The 20011-nt window shown below is 37.7% G+C and overlaps 1 protein-coding gene across 2 annotated transcripts in view; it reads left to right on the plus strand.

The window, feature by feature from the left end:
- MUSK (muscle associated receptor tyrosine kinase) overlaps positions 1-20011 on the plus strand; it is a 99222-nt gene that overhangs the window by 12707 nt on the left and 66504 nt on the right. For both annotated transcript variants that reach the window (XM_061426472.1, XM_061426473.1), the window contains exons 2-5: positions 543-669; positions 5115-5266; positions 10443-10570; positions 11949-12090. In XM_061426472.1, coding sequence (XP_061282456.1) covers positions 543-669; positions 5115-5266; positions 10443-10570; positions 11949-12090 — 549 coding nt within the window. The remainder of the gene's footprint in view (positions 1-542; positions 670-5114; positions 5267-10442; positions 10571-11948; positions 12091-20011) is intronic.

Raw genomic sequence — 20011 nt, forward strand, 5'->3', positions numbered from 1 at the left:
GCAATATTTTGTATCCATAATTTTATATATTTTTTCCTTAAAAGGATATCTAAATTATATTAACTTTGGGCTTCACAAAACCAGGCTCTGCCTCCACTCACATATAATAAATTCTAAGCCCAACTCTCCTGAGCGCCTCCTCTTTTGATTCTCAAATGCTTAGTTTGAAAGAAGCAACAAAATCCTCTGTATAAAATCCTTCCTCCCTTTTGGCAGATTTTTGCTGTGGGGCAACATCGTTCTTATTCAGGTCCGTTGTGGCCTCTGACTGCTTATAGTGAAAGTGAAATTCGCTCAGTCGTGTCCGACTCTTTGTGATCCCGTGGACTATATAGAGCGTGGAATTCTCCAGGTTAGAATACTGGAGTGGGTAGCCATTCTCTTCTCCAGGGGATCTTCCCAACCCAGGGATTGAACCCAGGTCTCCTGCATTGCAGGCGGATTCTTCACCAGCTGAGCCATAAGGGAAGCCTGACTGCTTACAGAAGGGTTAGGAAACAGTACTGCAGAATGCTCGCCTTTCACTTCTCCTCTCCTTTCAGCCCCTGTCATCACCACTCCTCTTGAAACAGTGGATGCCTTAGTTGAAGAAGTTGCTACTTTCATGTGTGCGGTGGAATCCTACCCCCAGCCTGAAATTTCCTGGACCAGAAATAAAATTCTCATTAAGTAAGTATTCTGCCTTTTTTCACCAAGAATGACCAAGGCTGCCTTGGGATTTATCTTTGTCGTAAAAGCAATCACAGCTCTTGGCAGTACTAAAGTTCACCTTCTAGAATAGTTAAATGTAACTCGCTCATGTCATAAATGTAAAATCTGAACTTCAGTGAGGTTAAGGGAATTGTCCAATGTAAAGTGATTTAACTGATATGGCAGAGTCAGGGCTGTTTCCTAGTTCCAGGTTAGGTCCTAGAGGAAATTTCACAGTAATTAGAAAACACCATGGTATCCTAATTCTGGGGGTACATGTTTCAGGACATTCTGGGGAGTTAATAGGGACCAGCCTCATTTCCCGAACTTTCAATATCCCAATCAAGTCAGGCATGTTGTCTAGGAATCTGACCTCTAGGTAACCATTACTTTTTCTTTTGAAAGTCAGAAAGGACTCCTGATGTATATAGTGAGGTAACCTCTCAAACAGTAAAATTTCTACTTGGCATATAAAGGTTATGCTATCCTTTCCTCATTACAATAGCTATCTCACCAAAAATACTCCAAAATATCTGTAACAAAGGGAACCACAAGCTTTCTAGAAGGCCACATACCTTAAGTTAGGGCTAGATTGTTTAACTGCTCCATAGGCTGGGGTCCATGAACTTGGATGGGGAAAAATTATGTATTTGTTTTCACTAAACTCTAACTGAAAATTTGTATTTCCTCCTATTATATGTGCTGTAATGTGGGAAATTACCCTGGGCTATGGAAGCCTTCAAGTACTCTATCAGGCAAGCTATCTCAGAAATCCTGGAATAGGAAGGCTTATAAACCAAATTAAGATGCTTGAAATACATTTTATTAAATCAATTTAATAAAATAAAAAGACAACCTACAGAATGGGAGAAAATATTTGCAAATTATATAACCAATAAGGAGTTAATATCCAAAATACATAAACTGCTCCTACAACTCAATATCCAAAAATAAAAACAAAAAACCCACTCAAAAAATGGGCAAAAGAGCTGACTAGACATCCTTCACAAAGACAGACAGACAGCCAACAAAAAAAGATGCTCAACATAACTAGTTATTAGAGAAACAACAATATACCACCTCATACCAGTTGGGTCGACTATCATCAAAAAGTCTACAGATAACAAATGTTGGAGAGGATATGGAGAAAATGAAACCCTTACACTCCATTGATGAGAATGCAAGTCAGTGTGGCCTCTCTGGAAAACAGTATGGAGGCGTCTCAAAAAGCTAATAATATACGTACTGAATGATCTCGTAATTCTACTCCAGGGTATATATCCAGAAAAAAATGAAAACACTAATTTGAAAAAGTACATGCACCCCAAATTCATAGCAGTACTATTTCCAATAGCCAAGATATGGAAGAAACCCAAGTGTCCATAACAGATGAATAGGTAAAGAAGATGTGGTATGTATTTACAATGGAATCTTACTCAGCCATAAAAAAGGATGAAATTCTGTCATTTGCACCAGGGTGTATGGGTTTAAGAGAATATTATCCTTAATGAAATAAGTCAGAGAACCGCAAAGACTATGCTACCACCCACAGATGGAACCTAAAAAGTAATACAAATGAATGTATGTGCAAAACAGAAAGAGACTCACATAGAAAACCAACTAATGGCTACCAAAGAGGAGAGGGAAGGGGAAGGGGAGTGCAAGTTAGGGGTGTGGGATTAAGAGATACGTGTGTGTGTGTGTGTGTGTGTGTACTGTCGCTTCAGTCACGTCCAGCTCTTTGCAACTCCACGGACTGCAGCCCACCAGCCTCCTCTGTCCATGAGATTCTCCAAGCAAGATTACTGCAGTGGTTTGCCATTTTCTTCTCTAGGGGATCTTCCTGACCCAGGGATCCAACCTGCACCTCTTTCAGCTCCTGCATTGGCAGGCAGCTTCTTCACACTAGCACCACTTGGGACTGCTATGTAGAAAATAAATGAGCAACAGGATATACCTGGATATTCCCTGGTTACTATAGCCATTATCTTGTAATGGGAACTATAGCCATTATCTAGTAATAACTTTTAATGGAGTATAATCTGTAAACATACTGAATCACTAGGCTATGTACACCTGAAACTAATATAATGTTGTAAATCAACTATACTTCAATAAGAAAGAGGAAAATAATTTATATTTTGAAAATTATAAATACTTACGTCCCTCAAATCTACAAACAATTTATATACTTTAAGCAGCAATGATACAACAGATTATAAATCTTGAAAGTTTCTATTTCACAGAGTGGTTGGACTCTTAGTCCACAAGCACATCTGCAAAATATTTCAACATTCACATTTTCTATGCAAACTTAAACATAGCAAAAAACAAAAGCAAAGCAAAATGTACATGAGAGTCAGTATCATGGCTATCCCCAGTTATTTAAAGTGATTTAATGAACTACCCAGTGATTATATCATCCTTAGTCACATAGACCAAAAATTACTCTTTTTCCTCTTTAAGATCAGTGTGTGATGGGGGCCATCCATCAAATTCGAAATCAAGAATCCATTTCCTTTACATGTTTTGTTTTCAGGTTGTATTATTTTTTTCCATTTCTACTGTAACAAATTACCATAAAATTAGTGGTTTGATACAACACAAATTTATTATCTCACAGTTTTGGAGTTTAGAAGTCTGAAATCGGTCTCTTTGGGCTAAAATCAAGGTGTTGACAGGGCTGCATTCTTTCTGGAGGCACTAGAGGAAAATCTGATTTCTTGCCTGCATTTCTTGGCCCTTTGCTCCATTTTGAAAGCCAGCAACTGTATAACTCCAGTCTCATTGCATCTCATTCTCTGATCCTCCTGTTTCCCTCTCCCATCTTTTAAGGACCCTCACTATTAGGTGGCACGAGTGCTTAAGAATCTGCCTGCCAACGCAGGAGACATAAGAGATGTGGGTTTGATCTCTGGGTCAGGAAGATTCCCCTGGAAGAGGGCATGGCCACCCAGTCCAGTTTTCTTGCCTGGAGAATTCCACGGACAGAGAAGCCTGGCAGGCTGCAGTCCTGGTGGACAGGTTGCAAAGAGTCAGACATGACTGAAGCGACATAGCATGCAAGTATGCATGATTACATAGGGCCCATCTGGATAATTCATGATACTCATTTTAAGATTCTTGACATCTGCAAAATCCCTTTTGCTGTGTAAGGTTAACATATTCACAGGTTCTGGGGATTAAGACATGGATCTTTGAGGGGAGGTTACTCTGCTTAATATATACTTGTTGCATAAAGCATTTTTATTTGGTCATAAAACTCACTTTTAGGTTGACATTTCCCCTCGTATTTCTTTCCATTGTCCTAATTCCCTTCTTAATGATCAGGCTGCATGCCATTTAGTGAGATAATATATGTAAAACATAATTTTTACGGTTTGAGCCTCTTTTGCTCCCTATGTATCCCACAGAACTAGAATTGTGCCTGGCACTTATCAGGCACTCGCAAACATTTGATTAATAAATGAACAAATACTTAGTCAACTGTTAGTTAATTCAATATATATATATATATATATATATATATATATATATATATATATATATATATAAAACCCTTCCCTTTTTTTCTATTTTTTAAATTGAAGTGTAGTTGATTTGGGACTTACCAGGTGGCACAGTGGTAAAGAATCTTGCTGCCAGTGCAGGAGACACAAGAGATGCAGGTTCAATCCCTGGGTCAGGAAGATCCCCCGGAGCAGGAAATGGCAACCTGCTCCAGAATTCTTGCCTGGAAAATTCCATGGAGAGAGGAGCCTGGTGGGCTATTGTCCAGGGGGTCACAAAGAGTTGGACGTGACTGAGCGACTGAGCGCAGTACACACATAGTTGGTTTACAGCGTTGTGTTAGTTTGAGGTGTGTAGCAAAGTGATGCAGTGTGTGTGCATGTGGGTCTGGTTGTATACTCTTTTTCAGATTCTTTTCCATGATAGATTATTATAATATATTGAATATATTTCCTTGTGCTATTCAACAGGTCCTTGTTGTTTATCAATTGTATATATAGTAGTTTGGATCTGTTAATCCCTTTCTGCAAGTCACATGTTTGTGTGTGTTTGTGTGTTCATTATCTAGCTGCTATTCCCAGTAAATATGGGAGAGGACTCATATCTTGGGTAATGATATACTTTCCTAAATAAAGTAAATTTTATGTTGGGTGGGTCCTATCAATAGACATCACCTTTCGAAATTATTTTTGAAGGACTCAGCATTGCTTTGATTACTGCAGTCTAGGAAAGATTAGAAAATGTTAGCTTTCTACTCCTAAATAAGCTTATTCTTTTATTCAGAACTTACTCAAGTTTCCTCTTCCCTTTAATCTGCTTCATCCACTGGTAAATCATCTGCTGGATCATATAATCATAGTAAAAAAAAATCACAGATGGGGCCCTAACCTGCCATAATCGTCTGTGACCCACAGGCTCTTTGATACCCGGTACAGCATTCGGGAGAATGGTCAGCTCCTCACCATCCTGAGCGTGGAAGACAGTGACGATGGCATTTACTGCTGCATTGCCAACAATGGTGTGGGAGGAGCTGCCGAGAGCTGTGGAGCTCTACAAGTGAAGATGAGTGAGTGGGAAAGAGAATCATCCATTGATTTCTAAGCTGACTTGGTACACTTTGAAGCAGAGAGTAAACAGAGCCTCTTGCATATCTGGAGGCTGGGCAGCCAGACAAGTTCAAGTTCAAATCACAGCCTTGAGACAGTTCCACACCTTTTATTCCTGCCATCACCCACCACCCTACAGGCAAGCCTCATCGTTTTCTGCCTTCTCCCATTTTCTAGCCTTTTTTATGACTCTTTATTTGCACCACCATGAAATCTTTCACCAGGAACTCCTCTTTAAAATCTTTACCCTGTACCTTTAATTTAAAGCTGTTTCATTACAGCCAGACACCCCTTTAATGTCTAACTTCTTTGCAGACACTTATTCTACCCTTTTGCCTTATTTCAAACTTTATTTTCTTGAGTGACTTTTTAAACTTGAATGACTTTTCTGTTTAAACGGAGGCTGTTTATTTCTTACCCATTTCAAGTCAACGAGACTAGCAGGTACTGAGGGTTCATTGCTGCTTTTAAGCCATTATATTTTGTATTCCTGTGCATAACCTTTCCTTTCATGAAGGCTTATACCATTTTGACCAATCTCTCTAACTCTATTCATCATCTACTCACTTTGAGGTCCTCTCCCATATTTCTCAAAGATTTTGATTCCAGATTTATTATCTTTCTATCCACTCCTACTCCTTCCATTATCCTAAGGGATTTTAACAGCCATGAAACAGAACCACTATTCACTTCATCCTATAGTCCCTTGACCTTCACAAGTCCTGTGATGTTAACCTTAACTCTTTTTCAGTCTATCCAATCTATGATCTTGGTACCCCAAGAAATAGACTGTATTTCAAATATTAAACCCCATTAGGTCACATCCTGAACATGGATATTTCTGTTTCCAGCTCTGTCTGATGAGGGAAGTGGTTTCTCACACTCATGACTTGTCTCCAAACAGAAGGGACAAATTTTATCAGTCTCTTTCTCAGCTAAAAACAGAGTCCAGCTCCCTCTTGCCCTTCTTCCCACTCCAAACCATCACCATCATGGTCATGCTCCTGCTCTTAACTCCTCTCTGCTCTCTGTTTCATTGACCCCCCAATGGACACTTCATTCAGTTCTCTCTTCACTTCGTTCTCTCTCCTACCTGGTGTGGCATCATCATGCGGACCTTAATAGCATCCTCAAATCTCATGAACCCTTGTGCCCCAACACCTGCTGCTTGTCAACTCTCAGTCTTATAATGACATAACCTTTATTTTCTCCTCTCTGACATCACATTATTGATGGGAAAAATCACAGAAATATGCATATTAGCACCATACAAAAGATGGCGGAATCCAGTTCCGCCTGTGACCTTTAGTGTGAAGTTTTGTTGTTGATTTTCATCACTATTTCTTTCATCTTTTATCTTTCAGTTTTGTTATTATTGTTTTGCTGGAGGAAGTCACTTGCTGCTTCTTTTCAGTGTGAACACATGAGATGTATTTTATGAATGTTTGCATGGCTGAAAGTCATTATTTTGCCCCCAATCTTGAGTAAATAATTTGTCTCAGTACAAATGGGAGTTTTAAAAGGCTTTTCCTTTAGGTTTTAATAGACAATTATTCATTGCCACATGACATTTTAGGTTGAAGATAAGAAATCTTTCTCTTATTTGTTTACACATAAATCTGATGTTTATCCTAAATTTTTTTGGATTTTTCTATTTCTTGAATTCTTAATGTTTCAAACTGACAAGAATACAACAGGCTTGTGTTTTCCTTTGTCATTTCTACTTAGTCTTAGGTGAGCCATTTTGCTCTAAAAACCATTTTTTTCCCCCAAATGAGCTACACTTTTTGTCTATTTTCTTCCTCTTCATTTGATCTCATTCTTAAACTTTTAATCAACCAGTATCAGGTTTCTTTTTTCGTTTTTTTATAACTCCAAGTTTATCCTCATATTTTCTATCTTGATATTCTATGTTCTAGGAGATTTGCTTGACTTTTCCTTCTTCAATATAACCATGCTGCTATTCTGATGTTATCTTTAAATACTTTGACCTAAAAACCCATATTTTTAATTTCCAGGTGTTCTTTATTCCCTGATTGCTCTGTTTTTCATAGCCAACTCTATGTGTTGCATGGTGCAGTATTCACTTATCTAAGGATACTATTTATACATTTTTTAAAACCATTTTTTCCCCCTGCTTTGCTTCTGTTTTCTTCAAGCTAAGTTTTGATTTTATTTTGGTTCTTTTCCTTCATGTTCATGGTCTTTCTCAGAGGTCTGTTAATCTTTTATGTTCATCACACCTAGAAATGATGTCCGAGATTAACTGTAATAGGTAAGTAGTGAGGACATCATGGGAAAAGCTGATCTGGAGATTCTGAGAGTAAGTAGGTCAGGATGTACCCACAAATAGGCTTTCTCTCACCATGTGGGGCAGTAAGAACACCAAGTAAGGAAGAAGGGTCTATTTTGCTGATGAATGAAAGTGTGATTCCCCAGAAAGAGCATGTTTAAGGACTTCACTGCTTTGTGGTACTACTTTTCCTCTGCATATTGTTCGTACTCATTCTGTCACTAAATGTTCTTGATTTGGGTTCCATCCTAAACCCGCTTTTCTTCTTCTCTCCTCTTCTTTCTCCACTTTCTCTTTGGAAGGCTCGCCTAGTGTGGGTACACGCTGGTGTGGCCATCCCAGTTGTCATTTTGGAATGCTTCTGCACTGCTTGCTAAAAGCTGTTTCCTGAGACCCTCAGGGTCCCTACCCCATTGCTACTCCTACTACCTAGGACCTCTTTAGGGGCTCCTGCCCCTAGATTCTTTACGGGCCAACAACTAAAGGCTCAATTTTGGCATAGCAGGACACCTCCAGCATCCAACTTCAACAGATAACCAGTTCTGATTAGTCAATGCTCAGGGCTCCACCTGAATCATGCTCCCTTAGAGTGGGGAATCCATCACTCCACATCAGTACTCAATTCACTTCTAGTTTACTTCATCATCAATTCTCACAAAGGCTCTCCTGACCTCTCATCAACAGATGGCAAAGATAACTTTTTCACTGAAGAAGATAGTAGTTATTCGCTTTAAACAAAGGTTTTCTGCCTAAGACATTATCTGTGACTCAGGTCTGCCATAGGGATCAGTTCAGGGAACCCAATGAAAGGAATAAATAATACTGTCTTTGATTATACCACAGGCATATCAACTCCCAAGCTAAGCTTTGATCAGTAGCTATATGACAACTCTACCCACAATCAAGGTGCCTAGTCATTATCTAAATGTACATATTCATTGTCATTGATAAGAAGGAGCATTGTATGCTTTACATAGCAGGCAAAGTGACAAAGATGATATTTTCTTCAGTTCAGTTCAGTTCAGTCGCTCAGTCGTGTCCGACTCTTTGCGACCCCATGAATCACAGCACGCCAGGCCTCCCTGTCCATCACCAACTCCCGGAGTTCACCCAGACTCACGTCCATTGAGTCAGTGATGCCATCCAGCCATCTCATCCTCTGTCGTTCCCTTCTCCTCCTGCCCCCAATCCCTCCCAGCATCAGAGTCTTTTCCAGTGAGTCAACTCTTCGCATCAGGTAGCCAAAGTACTGGAGTTTCAGCTTTAGCATCAGTCCTTCCAAAGAAATCCCAGGGCTGATCTCCTTCAGAATGGACTGGTTGGATCTCCTTGCAGTCCAAGGGACTCTCAAGAGTCTTCTCCAACACCACAGTTCAAAAGTATCAATTCTTCAGCACTCAGCCTTCTTCACAGTCCAACTCTCACATCCATATATGACCACTGGAAAAACCACAGCCTTGACTAGACAAACCTTTGTTGGCAAAGTAATGTCTCTGCTTTTCAATGTGCTATCTAGGTTGGTCATAACTTTCCTTCCAAGGAGTAAGTGTCTTTTAATTTCATGGCTGCAGTCACCATCTGCAGTGATTTTGGAGCCCAAAAAAATAAAGTCTGACACTGTTTCCCCATCTATTTCCCATGAAGTTATGGGACCAGATGCCATGATCTTCGTTTTCTGAATGTTGAGCTTTAAGCCAACTTTTTCACTCTCCACTTTCACTTTCAAGAGGCTTTTTAGTTCCTCTTCACTTTCTGCCATAAGGGTGGTGTCATCTGCAGCTTGTCTTGTACTTTTGCCAGAGTACATGATCATACCACCTGTAAATTGCAATAAATAACTAGATTAAAAATCCAACCAAACAATGTCCCCTCAATACTCAACACACACACAAACACACAGACACAGTTGAAGTAGAAGAGGAAAAAATTCCTTATTTCCACTCTTCTATGTCAAAGCAACACAGTGATTATGGCACATGACTTGAAAGAGTAAAATGCATCCATTTCTCAGGAGTCTGTCCTGCTAGACAGACTCTATTTGATAGTTCTCTCTTTGTTATCTGTAACATAAAATCCCTAAGGAAATAAATTTAGTTTTCACTATTTTATGAATGTTTCACATAGTAAAATAACTGGCATCCTGAACTTGTCAATTCTTCTATACATTAGATTTAATAACTTCTTCCTCTGAAAGCTCAGTATTGGGGACTAAAAATTAACTGACATAAACTATTTCTTCTGAAAAAATTAATTTAGGAGTGTTTCACAGTATATACAAGGTTGCTTTGCAGAGTAGAGTTACTCTGAATTGTATTACAGAATTTCTCTGATTATAAACATAGTAATATCTGATTTATTTTCTAGAGGACAAATGTATCTAATTTTTAATCATCAAATTTAATGGTCATATTAAGATGGAAACTAAAGGGGCAGTAGGTCATAAATCAGAATTGTATACAAATGTAAACATATCAAACCTTTATTTTCATATGTTTTCATGTCTATTGCCATGAATTAATGTGAGTTGTTATAGAAACAGCTTATTTTAATTAACTTTGTATTAACTATTTTAAAAAGTGCAGACCACTATGATAATTTCATACTCCTAATATGTTTACAAATTGATTTTTTTCCAAATAAGATAAAATAGAGGTAATCTAAATTAAAAAAAATTATTTCTGCTTGATATCCACTAAAAACATGGCTCAGCACTTGGTGAGTTCTGTATTATAATACATCTAAGAATATTTTTAATAGATATTAAGAATTTAGCATAAAGTTATAAATTCCAAGTTTAGTAAATCCAAATCGCCTTTTTAATTTTTTCCTTTATTTTCCTTTAGAACCTAAAATAACTCGTCCTCCCATAAATGTAAAAATAATAGAAGGATTAAAGGCAGTTCTACCATGTACTACAATGGGCAATCCCAAACCATCAGTGTCATGGATCAAGGGGGACAGTGCCCTCAGGGTAAGTGATGATTATGTTAAAACATGTATACACAACATATTTGCAAATGCAACAATCCTTTGCAAATTCAGTCACACACTTACAAACTTCTAGTATAAAATATTTTCCATGTACAACATTTTAACCAAACCTAAATATTTTAACCAAATCTAAATATTTTCCATGTACAATATTGTAACCAAAACTATATATATGCAAATTATAAGGCATTCCAGTTGGGGCTGAGTAGGAGAGAAAAGAGACAGGGACCAGCAGTGTTAAGGATGATAAAAGAGGCAGAACAAAGCTAAACTAGAGTCTTCTTTGTTTGTTGGTCAGTTGGTTGGTATTTGAATCATTTATTTTTTTTTAACATTGAATCTTGGAGACTCAAGAGATTTTTTTTTTTAAAAAGGAACTAAGCTTCAAGTTTTAAACCTGATAAATAGCTTCTAGAAGGACAGAGAAAGAAATGAGATTTGGAAGAAGAGGAAGGAGAATATTCTGGAGTAAAGTTAGAGCATCAAGACTCAAGACTGGTGACCTTGACAATGACCTCAATCATATACAGTAGTCAAACTTGAAATATATTATTCACATCCTTATTTTGTACTGCTTTTGTATGTTATACCTACATTTATTGATAAATTACTATTCTGCATCATCATTGTCTCTTTCCATCCTTGCATAATCTACTATGAACTCAGTGAGGTCACAGACAATATGTTTTTCATATAACTATACTCAGAGTATTCCATGGGGGGATACATACGTGTTGATCTCTATCAATTCATTGAAATACAACATAATATCAATTAGCTTTGTTTTATTTAAAATAAAACAAATAATTTTCATTTTTATGATAATCTATATAATTTTCTGGCTTTCCTTTTGTTATGTTTTCTACACTAAAAGAAGGAGTGGCTCTATATATACTACTGAATTTAGATCCCCAAAGAGAATATAGATGTAATATTTTAATTATAAAGGCCAGTCTTTGTATTTTCTGTAGTTTTCCAACTTTTAAAAGGATCCCACATAGGCAGTAAGTACGCTTGTTAAGAGCATTGCTTTTAATCAAACAAATTTAGGTGTGATATTTTTAGATATCAAATTCTAAAATAAGGCTTGTTGATTTAGGACATCCAATAAGCCTTGGGGTCCTCATGTATTGAAAGAAAATAAAAATAACTGTATCTTATGATATTGTTATTAAAATTTATTTTTATAAGGGAATCTTATACTATCTCATTTATTATTGTATGCTATCCATAATAAATGTCAAATAAATGTTAAAATAATATTTCTGATGAGTGAAAATAATGACCTGATGAAATATAGCAAATGTATCCTTGACAGACTCATGTTCATGCAAAATTCATGTACCCATCTCTGGCAGGAAAATTCCCGGACTGCGGTTCTTGAATCTGGGAGCTTAAGGATTCATAATGTACAAAAGGAAGACGCAGGACATTATCGATGTGTGGCAAAAAACAGCCTTGGGACGGCATATTCCAAACTGGTGAAGCTGGAAGTGGAGGGTAAGGAGCTGTGTTTCTTCTCATGACGGTGTTAGCAGAAGGCCTCACGCTCTACTGTGAAGGCTGTACTTCATCTTGCAAAACAGACAGGCAGTATGGAGTTTAGGGCCCTCAATTATTAGGCCAGATATTAGGCCATCAAGTCAACACTCAAAAATTGAAAGGAGGGGGGAAAAGTTCCTTTGTTTAATAGGTCATATTCCATCTATAGTTCATCAATTGGCTGAAACAGACTATAGTACTAAAACAACAGGATACCGTTTTAGAATATCTTCCTGGCTTGGACAGCTCTCCCTTGTTTACCAATTTGAAGATACTCATCTTTCTCAGCATAAAAGATGTGTCTTAAAAATGTATCAAAAGAAAAATGTAACTTCCTTCCAGACTGTATTCTGTCAGAAAGGTTAAGAAAAATAAAATACTGACTCACAATGTATAACTCCAAATGGCCCTACTTCTATGAGTTATACTGTCAAGATATTTTACACTTTTTAAAATGTTCCTTGAAGTCAATTAATTCAACAGCTGGTTGTGAAAGACCTTCACTGAGAAATCAGAATCCAGATTGAGCTAGGGATTCTATCCATTTGGTCATCAGCTCCCTCTTGACCTGAAATTATATCAATTTTGCTTAAAAAGAGAAACTTTCCGCATGCTAGGTGAGGAAACGGAGTGCAAAACTTTTTCCACCTTTTCCTGTTTTAAGCCTTAGAATTAACCTCTCTGGTTCTCAATTTTCTTATCTGCAAAGCGGGGTTTATTGTGTTTTCAGTGAGATAAGTTACTGGTAGTACTTAGCACAGTGTCTGGCCCTTTATAAACATTCAACAAATGTTGACTATAAGAATTATCACTTCCTTTTCTGCTTTACTGTTATCTGACCAATAAAGTGATTATCACACATTGACACAAATTATATTTCAATTGGGAAAGGTTTCGGTTTCCCCTAGCTTACCTTGATGTCACCTTTCTTTTAAGCCAAAATTGACCCCTTCCTACATTTCTTCCTTCTCCATCACAGTTTTCTATTAGCTCCTATAAGATTATCTTCATTGCCTAGCTAGATATTCTCACAGCTTTAACGATCTTATTTCTATTAACTGTTCATGGAAAGGAATACACTTGGAGGAAATTGTGGTTGTCAGACATAAAAAGGATATATTTTTAGCACAGCTGCTAGAATTTAATATCTTTTAAATGATCAATGCTATTTAAAGCTCAGAATGCAACCACCACCTGATGTAACTCTCTGAGTGAAAATTAAACAAACGTACAAACACATTTGGTCACACTTTCAGACACAGTGAATGTCTGCTTGGATTCAGTGTCTCCTTGGACTATGTGTGGAGGGACACAGAACAAATGTTAGCCATTTATAAACAATATCACGAAGATTTTTCTCTTCAAGGCATGAAATATGAGCCCTCTGATTCATGACATAAAACATTGATTGTTTAGGTTACTGTCTTCAAAGGTAATGGAACAATTTGCTTTAGTTTCAGCCTAGAGAAAATTACCACAAATTTCATTAGCTGGAGTTCAATTACACAGCTTAGTCTTACCTTGCCCTTTAGTTTTGTATCATGCCTGTCAGTAAAACGGAACGCTCTCCTTCCTAACATTTAAATAGTCCTGTTCATTGTGTTAACAGTTAATTTATGCAAGACATTTTATTCAAGTTGCTAGTACTGAAAGCTCATAATATCATTTAAAGGTACTTTACCAGGATGTAATAAGCTCGTTTTAGCACACACATCTATTTCTACTTTATTCTAGTCCCTATTAAAGTAGTCAATATACATGGAAACATGTGACATGCTTAGCACAACTGCTGGTATATACTATGCATTTAGTAAATAGCATCAGCTAAAATTACTACTATTAGAACATAAATATTGCAGCAAATCTGTTTGGGCTCTTGAAGCTCTGTGAGGTTGAGTGAGTGAAGTCGCTCAGTTGTATCCGACTCTTTGCAACCCCATGGACTGCGTGTAGCCTACCATGCTCCTCTGTCTATGGGATTTTCCAGGCAAGAGTACTGGAGTGGGTTGCCATTTTCTGTGAGGTTGGCTTCCACTTAAAGAAATAGTTGAGGCATGTCCAAGACATAACACAGACACGACCTATTTAAAAGAAGGGTCAATTAAACCAACAACTCGGAGCAGGTAAAAAGGCAACTAAGAAGTCACTGGAAGAATCCCAATATGCCTGCAAATGCCTGCTGTCTCGACAACCATGAGAGCTGAAGATGAAGCAGGGTCACTCAGGACAGATGATCATTTGTTACGTATTGTGTCAGTAACGCTGCAAATCAGTTGAAGCAAATCAGAACAAGAGCCCTGTAAGAGCTATTTGATGTTGGGCTACATTTATGGCAAAGAGGTATGCCAGGAAAAGATAGGGTTTGTCTGCTATCATGAGCATCTAACGAGGTTAACCTTGCCAGTTTATACAGATTTGGTACAGTGTGTTCACTAAACCTTAGCAGCCATAATAACGGTGAAAGAAATACCCTTGGACGTGGAAGTGAAGTTCCCTCTCTAGATTCCCATCCTCAGGCTGCTGGGTCACTGGAATGGCAATGTAAAGATATTTTAGGGACTTCTCTGGTGGTTCAGAAGTTAAGACTCTGTGCTCCCCATGCAAGGGCCTGGGTTTGATCCCTGGTCAGGGAACTAGATCGCACATGCAGCAACTAAGACCAAGCACAGTCAAATAAATCAAAACAAAACAGGCTCTTTGCTATCCTATCTTATTAAAAAGGATTCTACCTTTCTGCCTTGCCTTAAAAGGTTCAAAGAGTGACATGCAAAATTACTGATGGAACAATACAGCTTAACCATGACCAAACATGGATATCTTTCTAAAAGGATGGACAATGCGATGTCTAACATTTTAAAACACTAAATGCTTTACAGGGATTATTTTATTTAATTTTCACTAATAGTCATTGAGGAAGGGCCTATCATTGTACAATTTTAGGAAACCGAGGAACACACAGGGTAACTAATTCACTCAAGGCTGCACAGATAGAGTCACCTAAGTAATGGAGTAATGCCAAGTACAGTCTGTTCCGTTAAATAACAGGAGAATCAGGTGTGACATTGTCAAGATTAGGATCAGAATGGGGATGGAGCAAGAAGCCAAAATTCTGTGAATAAAGGAGAATGGGAGTTGAAGAAGAGAGATCGTAGACGTAGATTTATTTTTTCCCAATAAATTTGGCAGAGAAAAGAGATGAGTCCAAAAAGTGAGCAGTAGTTGGAGGCCTCGTTGGCACACAGGTACTGTGGTTTTGCATAATTTCTCTTTTAAAAAAGATTGAAATGTTTTTTAAAAAATTGGCAATGTTAAAATATTAATGAGAAGGAACCTAGAGAGAAGAAAAATCTGAATACACAGGAAAGAGGCTGAATTTTCAAGGGGCTGTGGTGCTGGAGAAGGTAAAAGAATTCGGCAACACACTTTTTATGGGGGTGATCACATGACCCAGTTTTACCCTGTTCTGGGTTACACCTGTCATCCTAGAATAATTATTAATAGAGTCCTTCTTTTACTTTCAAAAATGTCCTGGCTTCAATGGTAAATTACATGATTATTGTGCTTAGACAGGAAAAAGAAACTTTCTTCCTTGTAATAGGGAGAGAGGAGAAAGGGGGTATATTCCGGTATAAATGAGTTCACAAATTAGGTGGATGGAATTTGAGAAAGCTCTGTTCTTATGGGTTCTGTTTCCTGTAGGAAGTAGGAAGTAAGATTCTCTTCTGAAAATACTCCTATAAAGGGGGGCAGAGGGATGAGGAGGTTTTTAAATAGCTGTGGGTAATGGGGGAGATGAGTCACAGGAAAACTAAGCTTGCTGGGCAACATGCAGGTTTCAGCAGAGAACAGGACTAGGAATACGGACTGGCAGCAATTTGCTTCATTCTAGGTTTTTCCTGCAGGGTTGCACAGCAGTATAGGTATAAGTCAGAAAAAGTAGAAAGCCAAATCCAAAGGCAAGATATAAGCATTGGAGCTTTGCCAGGAAGGAAAAGGGGGCAAGAAAGTTGAGAATACTGTGAGAGAATGCTTGAAATGATGACTCACGGAATCTTTATGTACTAAATACACAGACCTGGAATCAAACACAGAGTTCCAGCGACATGATAGACAAGATAACGTGAAAATCTTCCTACTACAAACATTCAGAAATGCCAGCTTAGTTGTATAACTCATAAGGAAACAATGTAAATTTTCTGAAGTCAGGAATGAATAGAAATTTGAAAACCAGAGCAGTAAGATCACAGGGCGGTTGGACCTCGTCCTCCATGTAATGAGACAGGTGCCCATTTCTTTAATGTGTAAGGTCGGCTTTTAAGATTCTTAAAGGGACAGAAGTCAAAGTCTCTGGCCCCTGTGAAGTGGCATTGATATCCTTGTATAAAGCTGAGAACCACAGAAGTTAAAATGTAGGCCAGCAAAACTCTACCCATCAGCAAAGAAAGGCAATACAGAGGCTTGTCTCTCTCTCCATAAGAAGAAAAAAGAAGTTTTCTTATGAATGAATATCCAACACTCAGGACTATATCTCAATTATACTTGATTTTGAATTCATGTTGCCAGCACAGCCAGTTTAGAAATCCCCAGCTAGAGAAATTAACATAAAAACTAGTCCTAGGTCTTCCAAAGAAAACATAGAGATGGCCAACAGGCACATGAAAAGATGCTCAACATTGCTAATTAATACAGAAATAGGAATCAAAACCACAATGAGGTACCACCTCACATTGGTCAGAATGTCTGTTATCAGAACGTCTACAAATAATTAAGTCTAGAGTAGGTGTGGAGAAAAGTGAACCCTACTATGCTGTTGAGGGAAATGTAAATTGGTGCAGCTACTATGGAGAAAGAGTATGGAGTTTCCTTAAAAAAACTAAAAATAGAACTATTATATGATTCAGCAATCCCACTCCAGGGCATGTATCCAGAAAAAATGAAAACTCCAATGTGAAAAGATGCACCCCAACATTCATAGCAGCACTTTTACAATAACCAAGACATGGAAGCAACCCAAGTGCCCATAAACAAATAATTGGCTTAAGAAAATGTGGTATATATATACCGGAATATTACCTGACTATAAAAAAGAATGAAATAATTGTCATTTGCAGTAACATGGATCTGCTGCTGCTGCTAAGTCGCTTCAGTTGTGTCCGACTCTGTGCCACCCCATAGACGGCAGCCCACCAGGCTCCCCGTCCCTGGGACTCTCCAGGCAAGAACACCGGAGTGGGTTGCCATTTCCTTCTCCAATGCGTGAAAGTGAGAAGTGAAAGTGAAGTCGCTCAGTCGTGTCCGACTCTTAGCGACCCCATGGACTGCAGCCCACCAGGCTCTTCCATCCATGGGATTTTCCAGGCAAGAGTACTGGAGTGGGGTGCCATTGCCTTCTCCGAACATGGATCTAGAAAATATTATACTTAGTGAGGTTAAGTCAGACAGAGAAAGATAAGCACTATATGTGAAATCTAAAATATAATACAAATGAATCTACATACAAACAGAAACAGATTCACTGACACAGAAAACAAATTTATTGTTAAAAAAAGGGGGAGAAGGAGGGAAGGAGGGACAAATTAGGAGTATGGGATTAACAAACTACATAAAATAGATAAGCAACGGGATTCACTGTATTGCATAGGGGAATTACATTCAATATCTTTAACCTATAATGGAATATAATCTGGAAAAAAAATAACTGAATTACTTTGCTGTACACCTTAAACTAATACAATATTGTAAATAAACTATAATTTAAAGGAAAAAATTAGTCTCAGGTCAAAAATTTAACAACAAAAAAGCTGAAAAACAAAACACTTTACACCGGTTAGGGTTTAGATTAAGCCATACTGAGGATGCATTCACAATGCAAAATTATCACATCCACAGGAAAAAACTTGCCTTGAGTGAGAGTTAGCTAACACAATATGTAAAGAGATTTAAGCCCCAGGAAATCCAATTAACAACACAATATAATAAATACTCTCAAATGAATATGTTAAAATGAAACACACAAAAGGAGGAACAACAAAAGAGAAAAATACATTAGGAAGAAGAAAGGCAAGTCTGATAAAGAATTAAATATAATTTTAACAAGTGAAAAATATAAAGACTAAAGTTAAAATTCAGTGGATGGATAATGGTATATTACCCAAAGTAAGATTATCACAAAATTGTTTATAATAGCAAGTTTTTAAATACAATTTAAATTTGCATCAATAAGAGGCTGACATTATGTGATAAAGTTCATGTGGACCATTAAAAAGGATGAGATCAATCTATAAGTAGTAACTTCTATAACTATCCACCATATATGTAATTTGGGTATGTTTCCTATCTCTGAATTTCAGTTTCCTCATCTCTAAAACAGGGGTAAAAATAGCAGCTACCTCTTACATTGTTGTAGCGACTACATGAATTATTACCGGCACACAGAAAGCATGATATAATTATCGGCTGTCTTTATAACAATTAATACTTATATAGTGCTTACCGTGTACAGTGAAAAAGAAAATGAAAGTTGCTCAATCGTGTCTGACTCTTTGCAACCATATACAAGGCACTATCTTATTTCTTTAGAAATATTAACCCAGTAGAACTATTAATGTGCTCATAAATAAAAAAAGTAAGTCAAAGAACAGTATGGTATATATTATACATTGGGCTTCCCTGGTGGCTCAGCTGGTAAAGAATCTGCCTGCAATGTGGGAAACCTGAGTTCGATCCAGGATTGGGAAGATTCCCTGGAGAAGGGAACGGCTACTCCCTCCAGTATTCTGGCCTGAAGAACTCCATGGACTGTATAGTCCCTGGGGTTGCAAAGAGTCAGACACTGAGCGACTTTCACTTTCACACACTGGAGTGGAAGTAGCAGATTGTTAGCTGTCATCATGTCTGCATACAGAATTCCATGAGGGGTGGTTACCTTCCATCATGCACTTTCTATAGCTTTAGACTTTCCGAACTTTTATACAGAGACCTTTATAACTACAGAGAATGAAAGCTTGTATTTATGCTTTGGAAAAAAATTACTTCTTCCAAATATACTGTTTTAATCAAGTAACATCAACCTTTCTGTTCATTGGTTTGATATACTATTTTTGTAGTTCTGTTGCTCCATTCTGCTTTAGAACAAATTCAGGGATGGAAAAAGTTTTGTCAAAGGCAATTGATTCCTATATTGATTAGATATTCACTACACTGGGGTATTGAACCAAAGAATGTTCAGAGTGGGGTCATAATAAACAGAACATGGAAATTGCCATTTCCTTAGGGAAGGAATTAATCCATAAAGACAGCAAGTTGAGAAAGTAAGGGAACCAATTAGATGGAAGTGGAAAGTTTCAGAGAGCGGCAGCTGCAGTGAATTCTCTTCTCGTTTGACTCTTCTTTCTTAATTATGAGCAGAAACCTAAAATTTATGATTCTATAGTGGCTTGGAGGATCCCATTTGGGTTCTGATTTCTCAATGAACATCTTCTACACTTGGTTAGGTGTTATTGATTCATAGGTAAAATAAAGGTAAGTTTCCATAGAAAAGTGAAGTACTCCTGGGTGAGAACTATATAGGTATGTTGACTTGCCCTTGGTAGGAAAGTCTTTGGTTTCCCAGATCCCATATTCTGGAAGGCAGAAAAGAGATGTCAACCTCACGACCATGGAGGCTCTTCCCCTGGAAACATTAACCCATCTCTCAGGTACCTCTGTGACAATGGGCTTTAGGACAGACCTCGTGGCAGGATAGATGAGGGCCAGAGAAATATGAAACATATCATGTTTCACAGAAAGTTCCATTTGCTAAGTGCTCATTTTAAAATATTTTACCATATTTGAAGTGAATTCCCAGCCATTGGTTTCTTACAAGCATTGGCTAATTTCT

The sequence above is a fragment of the Bos javanicus genome, chromosome 8, assembly GCF_032452875.1.
Source record: "Bos javanicus breed banteng chromosome 8, ARS-OSU_banteng_1.0, whole genome shotgun sequence".
Taxonomy (NCBI): Eukaryota; Metazoa; Chordata; class Mammalia; order Artiodactyla; family Bovidae; genus Bos; species Bos javanicus.